Source organism: Rhinoderma darwinii, chromosome 2 (genome assembly GCF_050947455.1).
Source record: "Rhinoderma darwinii isolate aRhiDar2 chromosome 2, aRhiDar2.hap1, whole genome shotgun sequence".
Classification (NCBI taxonomy): Eukaryota; Metazoa; Chordata; class Amphibia; order Anura; family Rhinodermatidae; genus Rhinoderma; species Rhinoderma darwinii.
In genome coordinates this window covers 251,953,790-251,972,452 of record NC_134688.1, presented here as the reverse complement: position 1 = coordinate 251,972,452, position 18,663 = coordinate 251,953,790, and the positions used below count along the sequence as shown (strand labels likewise).

Below are 18,663 nucleotides of genomic sequence, written 5' to 3'. Positions count from 1 at the left end.
CAAGGAGTCATTATCAGTAATGTATGGGGACAATCGATTGTTATTACAATTACTCGTCCCCATACATTTCTATCATGTCGGCAGCACGTCTCTCTATTTACACCGGGAGATGTGCTGCCGACAATGATAATATTCTCCAGGTCTAGCGTCTGATATTTAAAGGGGTTGTAAAGGTTTGAAAAACATGGCTGCTTTCTTCCAGAAACAGACCCTCACCTGTCCATGGACTGTTTCTGATATTGTAGCTCTGCTCCATTGAAGTGAATGGAACTAGGGTGTAATACCACACACTTCATGTGTATATAATAATAGAGAAGTCAGGAGCAGTAAGACACCACTTCTGTTCTCTCTCTGGAGAGACCGGCAGCTACCTTTTTATGTGACCGCCTCACTAGAATAAAAACTTCACAACTGAATTTAACTCTAGTTTATTTACAAAGTTACTAAATGTACAACAAAATGTACAATACAACAAGATTTGTATAGCAGAACATATTAGCATGCCAGACATTTTCACATTTAGAAGAATGAGCTTTAGAAAAGGAAAAAAAAAATTGCTTACTGAAAAGTAACTTGGGTCGTCTTTAGCATATATACATGACATTCAGATCCATTCAGCAATGACCAGCTTCTTCGTGGAGAAGATATGAGGTCAATTTTGTACATACAAATTAATGTGTCATTATTTGCCAGGTCTTGAGACTGGCAGGTTGGAAACAATCCTTGACAGTTGTGGGTACGGCTGACACATGGCACAGGAGCAGAAAAGTCTGGAAAATTGGTGAGGAGCAGGAACAGTGTTGTGATGGACATCTGGGGTCAGTAATCCCATGTAACTGCTAACTTCTGAGGATGGCATAGTGCATAAGACATGGGGAAGAGGTGTCACATGCTGGGTGTGCAAAGAACTTGCACAGCCAGGTAGACGGTGGCTGCCATATACATCGTTCACTAATTTCTTCATCTCTTCCAGAGAGCTGGATAGCATGACGATATAATCGCGAGCAAGTAGCAGGGTTGAAATCTTAGACAGCTTACGTACTGATGGTCCATGAGAGTATGGCATGACTTCCCGCAGACCATCCATTGCTTGGTTAAGGTCGTGCATACGTTGACGTTCACGGCTATTCACCTTTAAGCGAAGCTCATGCAGGTCTTCTTGACTGTCTCTTCTGCTGGACCTCATTTTTGCTCGAGATGGCATTCTTTGTCCTTGGCACAGTTTCTGGAACATTTGCCCAGGCGTCATGTTGAGGGCGTCCTTTCTCTCCAACTCCGGTGAGGAGGATCTGCTGGACTGACTATCTGAATCCATGATCAGCAGAATTGAGTCAATAGATGCTGCGGTCAGTGGCTTGGAGGAGGCTAGGTCAGATGCTACATGAATTGCAAATGTCTGGAGAAACCAGCCTGTTCTTCAGCAGAGACCCTCAGTCGCTATCCCTCTGGTTGTACTGGGGTCCCTGCAGTGCCTGTGTTATTTATATACTACACTGCACAATGGGTACAAAGAAAGAACTGGAGTTGTAACCCAATCACAAGAATGCTCTAACTTCAGTAGTTAACAGTTAGCTGGGCTTTTACATATTAACCTGGGATCTAACATTTCTTTTCAATTGATAAAAAACATGGATTTAATATTAGAATGTATGTAGAAAATAATGATCAGAATTCTTCAGTTACTGGGACTACATAATATTATAGTTGATTAAAATCTACTGCAATAATATCCAAACTGACATAAGCTTATGCTAAAAGGTAGTGTGTCATATAAACTTTCACATATAAAGTATTTCGACCATGTTTTTTTTTGTTTCATTTTTAATATATCCAAGTTATACGTTCCTTAGAAGTGGCGTTATGCATTAAAAATGGTCTAGTTCTATTTTATCTTAAAATATGTCCGATGATTTAAGGGTATGTTCCCACATCCCGGGTGCACTGCAGATTTTCCACAACGATATCTCATAAATCTGCAGGTAAATCAGTCACAGAAGTTCGCAGAAAATAGTGTGTTTTTACTGCGCATATGGCTGCAGAAACACAATGTAGCTGCGGAAATCATTGCGGTTGTTAAATATAATGTGAAGAATTGATTGTAGTAAACTTCATTTGCAGCTGGGAATTTACTGTGTTTTTAACTGCGGAATCACTGGGGGAAAAAAACGCCACAAAATACAGCTTACAATATTTACAACTAAGTTTATACAAGTCTATAGGGAAAAATGCAGAATCTGCACTCAGAATCCGCTACATAAATTGACTTGCTGCGGATTATAAGGTTGGGTTCCCACAATGCAGATTTGCTGCAGATTTTGCATGCGTTTTTTTAGGCAAAACAAGAATTGGATCCAGGAGAGCAGACCTATAAAGCCTTACTGTATATATTTCTTCTGTTTAGGTTCCTTTCATGGTTTAGGCTAAAAAAAAAAGCTTGCAAAATCTGCATTGTGGGAACCCAGCCTAAAGTTGCATCGCAGCTGAATTTCCGCACACATTATGTGCATATTTTAGCCGCAATCTCATCCACTTTGCTGCCACTGTAAATGCGGATTTCCTCACGTTAATCGATTGCGGAAAATCCACAGCGCATCCGGCCTGTGGGAACAAACACTGCATATGAAACCTTAGGCTATGTTTACACATCGTGTATTTGTTACGGAATTTCGGTTGTGGAGTCTGCACTGAAATTCCGCAACAAAGTACAGTACAATGAAAGTGAATGGGGTGTTAACAAACCCCATTAACTCACAGCGTAAAAAAATCGGTAGCAGATTCTAGGCATGCTGCAGATTTTGAAATCCGCAGCATGCTCTACCTGTTGTGGAAATTTGGCAATTCAAAAAGTAAAATATGCAACAAAAATCTGCATGTAACACACATTTTTAGAGTAATTTTTTGCGTGAACCCACACTTAGGTGGTAATTACACATTGAGTAAATATTAAGCTGGTGAACTGGTCTTTAAATCTGCGTCAAAATCCACACGTAATAGTCTGGATTACACTCATTGCATTGCACAACAGATAGGGCATACTGCGGATTTGAAAATCTGCAGCATGTCTTGAAATCGCAGGCTTTTATTTACGCTGTAAGTGAATGGGGTTTGTTAAAACCCCATTCACTTACATTGTACTGTACCTTGTTGCAGAATTTCAGTGTGGATTCTGCAGCAGAAATTTCACAACAAATACAAGATGTGTAAACCCAGCCTTCCATTACTGGTAAAAAAAAAAACTAAAAAATGGGCCCCCTCTAGTACCTAAGATCACTGCATATAATCATTAGGCCTCATGCACACGACCGTAAGGGTTTTCACTGTCCGCAAATACGTAGCAGTCATTTTTACGGCCCGGACACACATCCGTAAATATACGGAAAGGTGTCCGTGGCCTATAGAAATGAAAGGGTCCGCAATTTCATTCGGAATTGCAGATCTGTAATTACTGATGAAAACTACGGTCGTGTGCATGGGGCCTTACAAAGTGCTTTGGGGTTTTTTAAAACCCAAAATTTTGTAATCATTTTACAAGCAGTACACAAGGACATGCAAAACATACAGGTCATTAGATGTGGTTCACTACAGATATACACCGAAGTGGATGCCGAAAGTACACAAGAAGGCACAATTATAACAAAAGGCTGTTACACGTACTACTATATATGCAAATGAATTAAAAAATGTTAATCCATTTAGAGGGAAAATATAAATGTGCAAAGCTGGCTATACCCACTATGTTTTTTTGTATGTGATGTATATTTTTTTGGCAATAACTATACATCACATATACGATAGTTTAGTCAGTGTTTACATGCAGCAACTTCTACCATTTAAAATAGTTTAAAACAATCATCCAGGTTTACGTGTAAAAAATTTCTAAAGCCAGGATCACACACACAGTTTTGATGCGGTTTTTGGGTCATTTCCACCAGTTAACCCCTATCTGCACCACAACGTACTATTGCATCGTGGTGAGGGGGGGGTGATGATTGGAGCAGGCTCACCCACTGAGCCCACTCCGTACGAAGCAGGTGTCAGCTGTGTATTACCATTATTCAAGTATCTAATCCTGGATTAGAATTCCGGAGAGGTTCCCTAGTGGGTCCCAAGTGCCTCAACCATTGGCAGGGTTGCCCTCTTCCTAGTCACTGTTCTCGGATGTCTTCGACAAGAAGGAAGCAGAGACGTTGCCACCACATCGAGCGTAAGATTGTCCTATTGACTCCCTGATTAGTCTCCTCCTCGCGGTAGAGTATACCCTCTCTCTTTACCTGAAACCCAGTCGATGTCTGCCTATATTAAGGAGAATTTAGAGAGGGGCTTCATACGCAAATCCTCACCCCCTCACGGAACACCGTGAGCAACAGGCAGTGGTGAACGAGCCGAGTCAAACCAGGAGAACACGTAGTAACAAAATCAGAGCAGGAGAAGAGTCAATCAAGCCAGGGTCAAAAAGTAACAGTGGTCAATAATGTAAATAGCAGGAATCGCAGAGGCAGGAAAAAAGACAATCACAGGCAAGGAACAACTGCAAGTGAGGGTATAAATAGACCAAGGGCGAGAGCAGAACCGTCAGGCCAGGCTGTGATAGGTTCTCCCTCTCCTCAGCCTGCGAGCCTGAGTGGTAACAGATCGCGTCACTCTAGCAGACCTTGGAGCTGATGAAGGCTGATTAACCCCGGGCGTCGACACAGAATCTGTGTCTCGCAAACCCATTACAGTACCACCCCATTTATGAGGGGCCACTGGACCCTTCCTAGGTGGGCCTGGCTTGTTGGGGAACCGAAGATGGAACTTCCTGAGCAATATGCCGGGCGGGTACCCAAGTCCTCTCCTCAGGCCCGTATCCTCTCCAATTGACCAGGTACTGGAGGGAGCCTTGGACCATCCTGCTGTCCACAATCTTGGCTACCTCGAATTCTACCCCATCAGGAGTGAGAACAGGGACCGGAGGTTTCCTGGAGGTAGCCAAGGACGGGGAGCAGCTTTTCAAGAGGGAGGCATGGAACACGTTGTGTATCTGAAAAGACGGGGGTAACTCCAGCCGGAAGGAGACAGGGTTGAGCACCTCAATGATTTTGTATTTTTAGAAGACAGCCACACCATATTCCCGACCACAAACGGGGTTAGTTGAACGTCATTTATCTGCCCGACTCTTTTGGATGCTCTGGGACGCCTCAAGGTTCTTCTGAACCTGGGCCCAGACTGTGCACAGTTCCTTGATGCAGACGTCCTGGAATTTCTGAGGCCCACATGCGGAAAAGATATTGGTCATCAGGTCATGAACGGTTTCATTCCTCAGAACTTTATGGCTGACGTCAATGCTCAACATGATGCTAGTTTCATATTGTAGGATGGAAGTGGAAAATCCAGGCCAGATGGAGTGTCGGTGAGCTCGGACTTCTGTCGCATCATTTGGGTTGTAAAAGTTGCGTCCAATCTGCTTCATATTCATTATCTTCAGGAGTCTCTTGAAAATGATGTTGTAGAACTGAAAGCAGGTCGGGGAAGTCGGTGGGAGCTCGTTCGTCAGAGTAATCGTCACCTTCACGTTCTCTCCATTTCGAGTTTGGCTAAACACCTCAGTAACCTTCAATAATAAAAAGAATAAAAACATCAGATACCGATATGTCAACCTCCTCAACCAGCAGAGATGAGCGAACTGACCCATATGTGTTACTGATATGTAATACCCCCATTACTGTCCGCATCTGTTAGCACATATGTAATCGGTTCTCCCTCTCCTCAGCCTGCGAGCCTGAGTGGTAATAGATCGCGTCACTCTAGCAGACCTTGGAGCTGATGAAGGCTGATTAACCCCGGGCGTCGACACAGAACCTGTATCTGGCAAATCCATTACAGGATCCCTCCGACCCTGTATTGACTACCGTGGTCTCAACCAGATCACGATAAAGAACAGATACCCATTGCCCTTAATCTCCGAACTGTTTGATCGCATACGGGGGCCAACATTTTTTTCCAAAGTAGACCTGCGGGGGGCCTACAATCTAATCCGGATTCGTCAGGGTGACGAGTGGAAGACGGCATTTAATACACGTGATGGGCACTACGAATACCTGGTTATGCCCTTCGGCCTGTATAACACCCTGCAGTCTTTCAAAAATTTGTCAGACATTTTCCGTGATCTCCTCTATGTCTGTGTTGTGGTGTATCTCGATGACATTTTGATTTTTTCCCCAGATCCAGTAACTCAACAGAGACATGTTTGCCAAGTTTTGCTTCAATTAATGGAGAATCACCTAAATGCCAAGCTGGAGAAGTGCGTGTTCTAGAGAAAGTCTCTACCCTTCCTGGGCTACATCATCTCCGATCAGGGCCTTAAAATGGATCCTGAAAAGGTAAAGGCTGACTTGGAATAGCCACGCCCTCAAGGCTTAAGGGCCATACAGCGCTTCCTGGGATTCACCAACTTCTAACGGCTGTTCATTCCCAACTTCTCACTGACAGCTCCCATCTCTACCCTCACCAAAAAGGGCATAAATGCCAAGGAGTGGACTCCAGGAGCAGAGGCTGGTTTCAAGAGTTTAAAGAAGGCCTACACGTCAGCCTCAATCCTTCATCATCCTGATGTGCCCCTACAGTTTTCGTTGGGAGGTGGACGCCTCCTCTGTTGGTGCTGGCGCACTTCTGTTCCAGAGAGGTCCCAAATGCAAGACTGTGGTATGGGGCTACTACTCTTTGCTTTTTTCACTCGCAGAGCGCAACTACTCGATTGGGGATCGGGAGTTACTGGCCATCAAGCTGGCTCTGCAGGAGTGGAGACACCTACTAGAGGGCGCAGCTCATCCAATCCTGGTCTTCACGGACCACAAGAACCTCACCTATCTCCAGACAGCCCAACGGCTGAACCCTTGTCAGGCCAGGTGGTCACTGTTCTACACCCGGTTCTAGTTTGAGCTCCACTACCTCCCTGCTGACAAGAATGTGAGGGCCGATGCCTTGTCTAGTTGAGACAGAATACACTGTGTAGTCCCCACAGAATATCATTGACCCTTCCTGCATGATCTCTGTCAACCCTCTGCAAGTTAGAGACATTCCTCCGGGAAGTAACTTTGTAGGTCTGGCAGACAGAGGAAGAATCCTTCGCTGGGGACACAGTTCCAAGCTGGCAGGTCACGCGGGTGCCCGTAAGACCCGAAAACCGAATTGCCCGTCAGTTCTGGTGGCCCACGTTGCCCAAAGACATCACAGATTTTGTCTCCTCCTGCACGGTGTGCGCAGCAAATAAAGTTGCTCACTCCTGACCAGCTGGTCTGCTCTAGCCACTGCCTGTCCCTGATGCCCCCTAGCGACATATTGCAATGGACTTTGTCACAGATCTCTCTCTCTCTGCTGGATGCAGTGTGGTCTGCGTGGTGGTGGATCGATTCTCCAAAATGGCTCATTTTGTTCCACTGCCTGGTATGCCTTCTGCTTCCTGACTGGCCGGCCTCTTCGTCCAACACATCTTCCGTCTGCACGAATTGCCTCTGCATATTGTCTCGGATCGAGGGGTTCAGTTCACTTCAAAGCTCTGGAGAGCACTCTGCGGTCTCCTCGGTGTAAAGTTGGACTTCTCCTCGGCCTACCATCCCCAGTCCAATGGTCAAGTCGAGAGGGTTAATCAGATTATGCAGAACTATCTGCGGCACTTTATCTCCAGGCAGCATGATGACAGTGTGCAGCTGCTTCCTTGGGATGAGTTCTCTTATAATAACCATACTAGTGAGTCCACCACCTCCAGCCCATTCTTCATTGTCTACGGCCAACATCCACGAATACCTCTTCCTGTTTCCACTATGTCCCAGGTGCCTACTTTCAGGGACTTTCTGCAGATATGGCAGCAGACCCGATCTTCCATTCTGCTGGCGGTCTACCGCATGAAGAAAAAGGCGGACACTAGAAGACGAGAACCTCCCCAGTTTCTTCCAGGTACTAAGGTCTGGCTGTCTTCCAAGAATATCTGGCTGAGGGTACCATCTTGCAAGTTTGCTCCCAGGTTCCTCGGACCCTTCGAGATTCTGCTGCAGATAAATCATGTCTCTTACAAGCTTCGGCTGCCTCCCAGCCTCAAGATCCCAAACTCCTTCCATGTCTCCCTGCTGAAGCCTGTGGTCCTGAACCACTACTCCAAGACTCCTAGTTCTGCAGTGGCTCCTGGCGACTCGTCAGGGACTTTCAATTTGAGGGAGATTTTGGACACCAAGAGAGTAGGAGGAAGAACGTTTTATTTGGTGGATTGGAGGGGATTTGGTTCAGAGGAGAGATCTTGGGAGCCAGAGGAGAACATCAATACTCCTGCCCTCGTGAAGACGTTTCTCTCCCGCTCTGGCCCCAAGAAGAGGGGGATACTGTAACATCTATGGTCGCGGATCGTCGTCTTGACTTACCCTCTGACAGCCGCGACCATGGACGAGCGAGTTCCCGGCGGCATCTCCCTCCTTAAAAGGCCAGTACGCGCACATTTGCAGAATAACTGCAATTAGCCCAGAATGCTTCTGGACTATAAAAGGGGCTCTGCCCTCTCGACGCTTGCTTGAGCGTTGTTGTGTTACCTTAAGTTTGTCCTTGCAAATGGTTTCCTAGTGTTTTCCAGTTCCCAGTGTTACCCGCTCCTGCTGCCTGTACCCTGTATCCCGTGCTACCGTGCCTCTGTGCCTTCAGAGTTGGAGTCAAGTTGTGCCATCTGCTGCATCTATTGTGTCGCACCCCGCCGGGTGTCTGTCTACTGTCGGAGCCTCATCTTAGCCTGAATCCACCGCTACTGTCTACATTGCCTGAGGTACCCTTTCTGAACTATAGACATTGCATTATACCTGTTTGGCCAGCTGCTATGGCGCTACGCGGTACAGCCCAGTGGGTCCACACCCCGCGCCTTTACCTTGTAACTGATGCATGAAACACGGACAGCACACGGATGTCGTCCGTGTGCTGTCCGTGGTTTTCATGAAGCCATATACTTTAATGGGCGACTAGGTGCGCAAAATTGCACCAATATAGGACATGCAGTGAGTTTCACGTAACAGACACAATGCGTGAAAACTCATGCATGTGTGAATAGCCACATTGAAATCAATGGGTCCTTGTGCGGTGAGTTATTCCAACGCACAGCACACGGACGAGGAACACGTTCGTCGGAATGAGCCCTAAGTCAATAACTTACAGATAGAAAAAAACTATAGACTAAGCTCCCTTTAACAGAATACTTAAATAAAATCCACCCGCTCCAGACTATCCCACTTCTGGTCAAGCACTCAGATATCAATGCACTCAACTCATCATTTACCAAATTCATATGGGGGGGAAAGAAACCAAGAATAGCGCTCACGAAACTCATGATGAGGAAGGCGGAAGGAGGGGTCAATTTCCCTAACATTCGGGGTTATAACCTGGCCTGCTTGAGTAGACATCTGCTAGATTGGAAACACAACACAGAGTTCCACTCCAATACTAGACTGGAGAGACAGCTAGCAAAACCTTGGGATCTCATGGCTCTGGTACACACAACGTTCACTTGTCTCCCAAAGATCGTCAAGAAATCATCTCTGTTACGAGATACCATCATTGCCTGGAAGGTACTGCGCAAACATTATAACCTCTCTTATCGCATTTCAAAACATATGCCCTTATGGCAGCACCCAGAGTTTGCAGCAGGAAGATCTAACAAACTAATGTCAGAATGGAGGGAGAAAGGGGTAGCGACACTGGGGGATATTTTCCACGCGCAGGATAAGAGGTGGTTAACCTTGCAAGAGCTCCAGAATAAATACGTTTTTGTTCGGCATCAGCACTTACAGTACTTACAAATAGTTAATCACTGTAAAACTAAACTTGCGGATGTAGCGGATGAGGTCCCCCCCAACCTGTTTGATTCATGGTTCACGGACAATCGCAGACACTCCATTTCCCAATTATATAGTACACTCAGACCATCACTAGTGAAGATGTCCCCGGGTCAGGCCTTTGGGAGATGGGAAAAACTGTTTAATTTACCAGGCATTGAAAAGCATATTGAGAAAGGGCTGGTGGATTTCAGGGCACACGTGCACAACGAAAACTGGAGGGAAACTCATTTGAAGATCATTCACCAAGCAATATATGCATTTACCTTGGCCCCCTCCGCCTCGCAACCAGATAGGAAAACGTCATGCCCTAGATGTAATATCTCAAAGACGGACATGTATCATGGCCTTTGGGCGTGTGCACATATTCAGCCATTCTGGGGGGAGATAACATCCTTATTGCAGCAGGTGGGCAGGTTCCATGGGAATTTAGGGCCAATGGAGGTCTTATTCCATATACAACATGATGGAGAATTAGAAGAGACAGAAACGACACATTTAGCTCCCATGGCCCATGCCACACTGATTGTGGCAAAGAGGTGCATACTCCAAAACTGGCTGGTAGCTGAAGTACCGACTCAGAACATAGTGATCCAGGGGTTGAGGAAACTGTTTTATCTAGACCGCATTGGTATATTACAGAATAAAGACACGCAGAGCAAAAAATTCTTTGAGAAATGGAAGCTTTTCCTCACAAAATATTTCACCAGTGCAGAACGAAGGGACATCATAGATCCATTTACGGGAACGTCATGGTACCTGATTGAAGATCTCAAGGGCACTTTAGGGGCACTGAAAATATCACGGGAGTAAAGCATATATATCCTCTTGGATTTCTTTATTCTTGCGGACTAGCTGCCTGACTCGGTGAACTGCTTCACGAAGCTCCAATTGTTATGTATGCTCCCATTTCTTATTTGTTTTGTGTATTGTTTAGTTATGTTAGTTAGGCAGATATGCAAAGTTATGTAACAATGTTTACAGGAATACCCGACATGTGGGGTTAAAGGATGGGAAGGATAGAGGAGATGAAGGAGGGCTGATAGCCTATGGGGAATACCTTCCAAGGTTAAACCTAGTTTGCAAGGAAGCATTCACTATCACATGTTCATTTATAAATTTTTTGTAATGTTTATTATTATGGCAATGCATTACTGTATGATTTGTGTTTTTTTTTGTGTTGAAAAAATTCAATAAAAATATGTTTTAAAAAAAAAAAAAAAAAAAATCCATCAAACACATAAATTGAGGAGGGAGGCGAGGGGAAAACCGACCTTGTTATTTATACATAAGGTATGGTGGGAGTGCAAGAAATTATTGGGCGTTGCAGGGTGTTCAAATTACATGCCAATTTGGGACAACCCATACTTATGGGAATTTAAGGCTTTCAGGAGTGGGAACAAAAAGGGGTCAGATTAGTATGCCAGCTGTACTAAGCAGGAATTCTCAAGTTGTTCTCACAATTGCAGGAGGAGTTTGAACTCCCGCATAGTCTGTTCTTCCAGTACCTTCGATTGCGTCATGCTGCACAAGCCCAAGCTAGATCTGTGGATTTGAGATGCTCCAATATGGTGGTCGTGGAGCAGGTATTGGGGGCGAGGGACACGAAAGGGATTATATCTTTGCTGTACGGTATGTTGCTCTCCAAATTCCTTGGTGATTCTCTGGCGGAGATCAAAAGAAAATGGGAAAGGGATGTGGGTGCTCTAACTGATGACGAATGGGAGGAGATACTTGAATCGCCAAAGGCACTCTCCATTAGTGTAGCACATAGGAGGTCGCAACTATTTCTCCTGCATAGGGTGTATAGGACGCCTAAGGTGTTATGGCAAATGCGGCTTAGACCAACTATGGCAATAATGGTGTGTAGAAAAGGCGGATCCAGCACTCAAATATTAAAAGTTCCAAATTTTATTTAGGTCATGTTAAAAACAAGGATAAAACAAAGAATCCCGGGACCACGCTTACGCGTTTCAGACCGCTAGGGTCCTTAATCAAAGCTATGATTAAGGACCCTAGCAGTCTGAAACGCGTAAGCGTGGTCCCGGGATTCTTTGTTTTATCCTTGTTTTTAACATGACCTAAATAAACTTTGGAACTTTTAATATTTGAGTGCTGGATCCGCCTTTTCTACACACCATTATTGCTTCAATTGCCTGCAGTCGACACAGGACTAGTTTAGGAGCATCTACAAGCACCTGCAGCATTCGGATTAACTACACATCCATTTGCATCAGTCAAGTATAATGAAAAACGCATTGGAAAACGCAACCATAGCGTGGTGGTTATGAGGTGAGCAAAACTTTTAGTAAATCTCTTTTTCATTAGACCAACTATGGACTGCCCAAGATGTTCGTCAGATGGGGCCAGGGCCGCCATCAGGGGGGGTATTAGGGGTACTGATGTGAGAGGCCCGGCCAAACCTAATTGAAAGGGGGGCCTGGCAAACTGCCGCGACTTGCCTTTGGTAGAAAAAAAACAGGCCCCTGCAATGGGGCCTGTTTTTTTCACCAAAAGAATGTCATGAGCTGCGGGCCCCCCTTTCAATTAGGTTTGGCCGGGCCTCTCACATCAGTATCCCTAATACCCCCCTGATGGCGGCCCTGGGTAGCATGGGGGTCGTCATGGGGGCCGTCAAACACCGCCGCCCGTGCGACCGATCGCGCGCACCCGCAAACTCCCGCGCATGCGCACCGGCGACCGCCTGGAACCGCACACCGAATTTTGAGGCAGATTTTGACCTGCCCACACTATCTTGCCGCGTTTTTTGCCCGCGGCGATTGAGGACAGCAGACAAAAAACGCAGCGAAAAATGCATTTTCTGCCTCCCATTGATTTAGATGGGAGGTCAGAGGCAGAACCGCGGCAAGAAAGGACGTGCTGCTTTTTCTTTTTTCCGCGACTGGCTCCCATTGATTTCAGATTAAATCAATGGGAGGCGGTTTTGGAAGTTGTTTGGTGCTGATTCTGACGCAGTGTCCGAGTCAATATCAAGGCCCAAAAACTCTGTGAACTGGGCCTTATTGTTAGGGCTTATTCAGACGAACGTGTAATACGTCCGTGCAACTTGTGTGATTTTCACGCGCCTCGCACGGACCTATTTTACTCTATGGGGCCGTGCAGACTGTCAGTAATTTTCACGCAGCGTGAGTCCGCTGCGTAAAACTCACGACATGTCCGATATTTGTGCATTGTTCGCGCATCACGCACCCATTGAAGTCCATGGGTGCGTGAAAATCACGCCCAGCACTTCCACAGCCGTATAAACTATGAATGAAAACAGAAAAGCACCACGTGCTACAAACATACAAACAGAGTGTCATAATGATGGCGGCTGCGCGAAAATCACGCAACCGCGCATCACACGCTGCTGATACACGGAGCTGTTATGGACCTTTTGCATGCGTAAAACGCCACGTTTTTGCGCGCGCAAAAAGCACACGCTCGTGTAAATCCGGACTTAGGGTAGGAACACACTAGGCATGAACACTGCGGATTTTATGCAACACATTTTATTGTGGAAAATCCGCAGCGTATTACAGTCGCAGCCGAGTGGGTGAGATTTGAACAAATCTCATCCACACGCTGCAAAAAAAATGGACCTGCAGTGTGGCTTTTGGCTTTTTAAGCCACAGCATGTCAATTTATTCTATGGAATCGCTGCTCCTCTGTTGCGGAAATGCTGCGGTTCTGCCGCAAAAATCACAAATGAGAAAAAAAAAAAGGCACTTTTTTAAATTTATAAAAAAAGTTTAGACATACCCGGGCCGTAGTCCTGGTGACGCCATCCTCTATTCTTAGCGCAGCCCGGCCTCCTGTCATGACGTTTCATCCCATGTGACTGCTGTAGCGGTCACATGGTCTACAGCGTCATCCCAGGAGGCGGGGCTACGTTCAGAAGAGAGAGATGCGTCACCTAAACTATGGCCGGGGTAAGTCTAAACTTTTTTTTCCCTGTAGGATTCCCGCAGCGGACATGCCTAACGAAACCTGCGCCACTATTTGGTGCGGTTTTGCTGGCAGAATTCCCTGCGGCTACCGGGGCGGATAAGCTGTGTAGTTTTACTCAGCATATCCGCCTAGTGTGTTCCTTATGATGTCGCTCCTGGAGCTGCTGCTTGTCTCTAAATAGGCAGTTGGTCCAGTAGAATTTGGAATTAATTTTTTTTGTGAACCAGCTTAAAAAAATACAAAACTTTTGTGTTAGGGCCTGTTCACATCACTGTTCGCTTCCGTTCCGGAGTTCCGTCTGAGGTTTCCGTCGGGTGAACCCCGCAACGGAAAGTGAAAGTGACAGCACAGCTTCCGTTTCCGTCACCATTAGCGCAGTCGACTGCGCTATTGATTCCGTCCGAAAACCAGCCGGAATGGTGACGAACGGAAACCATTAGCGATGTTTCCGTCACCATTGAGATCAATGGTGACTGAAACGGAAGCTGTGCTGTCACTTTCACTTTCCGTTGCGGGGTTCACCCGACAGAAACCTCAGACGGAACCCCGGAACGGAAGCGAACAGTGATGTGAACAGGCCCTAACACAAAAGTTTTGTATTTTTTTAAGCTGGTTCACAAAAAAAAATAATTCCAAATTCTACTGAACCAACTGCCTATTTAGAGAGCGGCAGCAGCTCCAGGAGCGACATCATAAGGGACACACTAGGCGGATATGCTGAGTAAAACTACACAGCTTATCTGCCCCGGTAGCCGCAGGGAATTCTGCCAGCAAAACCGCACCAAATAGTGGCGCAGGTTTCGTGAGGCGTGTCCGCTGCGGGAATCCTGCAGGGAAAATAAAGTTTAGACTTACCCCGGCCGTAGTTTAGGTGACGCATCTCTCTCTTCTGAACGTAGCCCCGCCTACTGGGATGACGCTGTAGACCATGTGACCGCTGCAGCAGTCACATGGGATGAAACGTCATGACAGGAGGCCGAGCTGCGCTAAGAATAGAGGATCGCGTCACCAGGACTACGGCCGGGGTAAGTCTAAACTTTTTTATCAATTTAAAAAAGTACCTTTTTTTTTCTCATTTGTGATTTTTGCGGCAGAACCGCAGCATTTCCGCAACAGAGGAGCAGCGATTCCATAGAATAAATTGACATGATGCGGCTTAAAAAAAGCCACACTGCAGGTCAATTTTTTTTGCAGCGTGTGAATGAGATTTGTTCAAATCTCATCCACTCGGCTGCAACTGTAATACGCTGCGGATTTTCCACAATAAAATGTGTTGCATAAAATCCGCAGTGTTCATGCCTAGTGTGTTCCTACCCTAAGGCCGGATTCACACGAGCGTGTGCTTTTTGCACGCGCAAAAAACATGGCGTTTTGTGCATGCAAAAGGTCCATAACAGCTCCGTGTGGCAGCAGCGTATGATGCGTGGCTGCGTGATTTTCGCGCAGCCGGCATCATTATGACACTGTTTGTATGTTTGTATCACGTGGTGCATTTCTGTTTTCATTCATAGTTTATACGGCTGCGGAAGTGCTGGGCGTGATTTTCACGCACCCATTGACTTCAATGGGTGCGTGATGCGCGAACAATGCACAAATATCGGACATGTCGTGAGTTTTACGCAGCGGACTCACGCTGCATGAAAATCACTGACAGTCCGCACGGCCCCGTGGAGTAACATAGGTCCGTGCGAGGTGCGTGAAAATCACTGACAGTGTGCACGGCCCCATAGAGTAACATAGGTCCGTGCGAGGCGCGTGAGAATCACGCGCGTTGCACGGACGTATTACACGTTCGTCTGAATAAGCCCTAACAATAAGGCCCAGTTCACAGAGTTTTTGGGCCTTGATATTGACTCGGACACTGCGTCAGAATCAGCACCAAACAACTTCCAAAACCGCCTCCCATTGATTTAATCTGAAATCAATGGGAGCCAGTCGCGGAAAAAAGAAAAAGCAGCACGTCCTTTCTTGCCGCTGTTCCGCCTCTGACCTCCCATCGAAATCAACGGGAGGCAGAAAATGCATTTTTCGCTGCGTTTCTTGTCTGCTGTCCTCAATCGCCGCGGGCAAAAAACGCAGCAAAAAAACGCGGCAAGATAGTGTGGGCAGGTCAAAATCTGCCTCAAAATTCTGTAAGGAATTTTGAGGCAGATTTTTTTCTGCCTGCAAAATACTCTGTGAACAGGGCCATACATAAACAGCACTTTCAGACACTTTACTCACTGTGTCTGAAGAGCTGCTCCCACTCCAGTCCTCTTCAGGCGATGTCTTCGGTCCAGACGTCCAGTCCTTCACCTCCAGCCAGGCTCCAGGTAAGTTGTGTCCATGTGTGTGTCCGCGGCTGCGCGCGCTTCGTTCGCGGGTGCGCGCGCAGGCGGTCTCGAGTGCAGGCTTTCGTGGGTGCAGGCTTTCGTGGGTGCAGGCTTTCGTGGGTGCAGGCTTTCGTGGGTGCGTGCTCGCGGACGCTCGCGAGTGCGCACACGCGGGATGTTCCTTGTGCGCTCGCGCAGGCGGTTCGACGGCCCCCATGACGAGAGGGGGGCCCGCAGCTCACGACATTCTGTGGTGAAAAAAACGGGCCCCATTGCATGGGCCCGTTTTTTCTACCAATGGCAAGTCGCGGAAGTTGCCGGGCCCCCCTTTCAATTAGGTTTGGCCGGGCCCCTCACACCAGTACCCCTAATACCCCACTGATGGCGGCCCTGGATGGGGCAAACTTGAAGCATATGTTCTGGAGTTGTCCAATGCTAAATGGATATTGGGGGGAGGTTAGAGGAATCGTAACGAGGGTGAATGGTAGAGATTTCCTGATGGACCCTAAGATATTTATTCTGGGATGTATGAGTGGGGAGGGAGATGATAAAGCTGAATTACTGTCTATTAAAAAGGTATTATACCATGCAAGGAAACTGATAGCAAAATACTGGTTGCAAGCGGATCCCCCGGGAGTATCCGTGCTAATGGGTTATGTTAACCATACGGTATCTTTAGAACAACGGATATATATGAAACGTGGGGCAATACACAAATATGATAAACAATGGGGTAAATGGTTGCACGGTCATGGAACGGCAAGTCAGTAGGAGATTCCTCAAGGTAGGTCCGCAAGGGCTTTTGTTCTGAATGTATAAAGTGCTGAGACGGTTGGCCGGAAGTGCCTGGGAAAGAAGGGGGTACTGCGGGGTGGGGGGTTGGTTTGGGGGGGAGGGGACAGGGGTTCACAAATCCATGGCTGTGGCCGTCAGGAGGTGATTGAGCCTGACGGCCTGTGGCCATGGGAATGACACAATAACATTAAGAGTATGTTCAGACGGCTTATTTTCAGCCGTTTTTCGGGCCGTAAATGGCCGAAAAATCGGAAGTAGAGTGCCTCCAAACATCTGCCCATTGATTTCAATGGGAAAAACAGCGTTCTGTTCTGACGGGCCGTTTTTTTTGAACGGCCGTTTTGAAAAATGGCCGCGTAAAAAAATGCCCGTGAAAAAGAAGTGCATGTCACTTTTTGAGCCGTTTTTGGAGCCGTTTTTCATTGACTCTATAGAAAAACAGCTCCAAAAAACGGGTGTAAAAACCGCCGCAAATAACGCGAGTGGCTTAAAAAACTTTTGAAAATCAGGAGCTGTTTTCCCTTGAAGCGTGTGAACATAGCCTAACACTCTGTTCACGGTTGTTCTTGCTGAAGAGAAAAGGTTTATTCTTTTGCCTTTCAGAGCACCTGCGCTTCAAAAGAACCATTGAGTCTCTTATCTCCTTATAATGTGTGCGTCTCATAGAAAGTGTGCCTATCTATGAAAGGAAGACATTTCACGGTTACTTCAGGCAGAAATATTTGTATTTATTCATTCCTATGCATGCTACTTTACTAGGGAAGGATAATAGGACACTTTTATTGTGGTATGGTTTAAGGGAAGTGTCCAATTGATAATTTGATTTACAAGGGTGCAGAATGCACACAGTAGAGTCATGGCATACGCCCATTTGAAGTGCATGTAGTGTTGTGTCCAAGTGCAATTGAGCAGTAACTTTTTTTAATGAGGAAGTAATTCTAATCCCATAGAAAACAGATGCATTGTAACACAAGAGAAAAGGCTGACTACTAAAAAAGTGAAGGCAATGAAGTTGAAAAGAATAAACGAAAATGTGATGTAATTAACAGACTGCTAAACCTAAAGGCTGCACATTATAAAAAGATATATCACCAGTAGAAGAAAAACTGAGTCTATAAGTCTACTATATTCACTGCATGTTCAGAGTCAGACGCAGTGAAATGTTTTCGCTGCAAATTCACAATAATTACGCAATGAATCTGCAGCAACATTTGCATGTTTGACGCAGATTTCAGTTTTTGCTTTGCAAAGGCTGAAATCTGCAGTGAAAATCCGCTGCTTCTCCACTGGTGGCCATGCATGTTGCGGAATGAAAATTCTGCAACGCAGCCTAAATTCTGCATGGTTATTTTCCGCAGCGTCTGAACTATGTTACCTAAAACGGTATAGAAAACAATTGAAAAAAAGGCTGCTGCAGATTTCCACTGCGGACAGTCCGCAGCGGAATTAAACAGCAATTCCACCACGTCTGAACATGCCCTACACCACAATGTTTTTGTTTCATCAATTCTAAAAATGACATACAACATGGATTTAAAAAATGAATCTACACAGATGGAAAAGAGGGCCACAAAAAAAGGGAAAATACCACATTAATATATAGTATTTATACATTACAATATGCATGAAAAATTGAAGCACAATATAAAGGTGCATAGTGCAAAAAGGGTATCAAATTTTATATCCCGAAGGAAGAATACTGTGCCGAGACTGTCAATAGTCCCATTGGATGTTAATGGAATGTTTATTTATCACAATAGTAC

General features: G+C 46.0%; 1 protein-coding gene across 1 annotated transcript; it reads right to left on the bottom strand.

Moving 5' to 3' along the window:
- Positions 1–682: 682 nt before the first annotated feature.
- LOC142741083 (oligodendrocyte transcription factor 3-like) lies at positions 683–1,315 on the bottom strand. Its single transcript, XM_075850480.1, has one exon. The coding sequence runs from the start codon at positions 1,313–1,315 to the stop codon at positions 683–685; it is 633 nt and encodes a 210-aa protein (XP_075706595.1).
- Between the last annotated feature and the right edge of the window lie 17,348 nt (positions 1,316–18,663).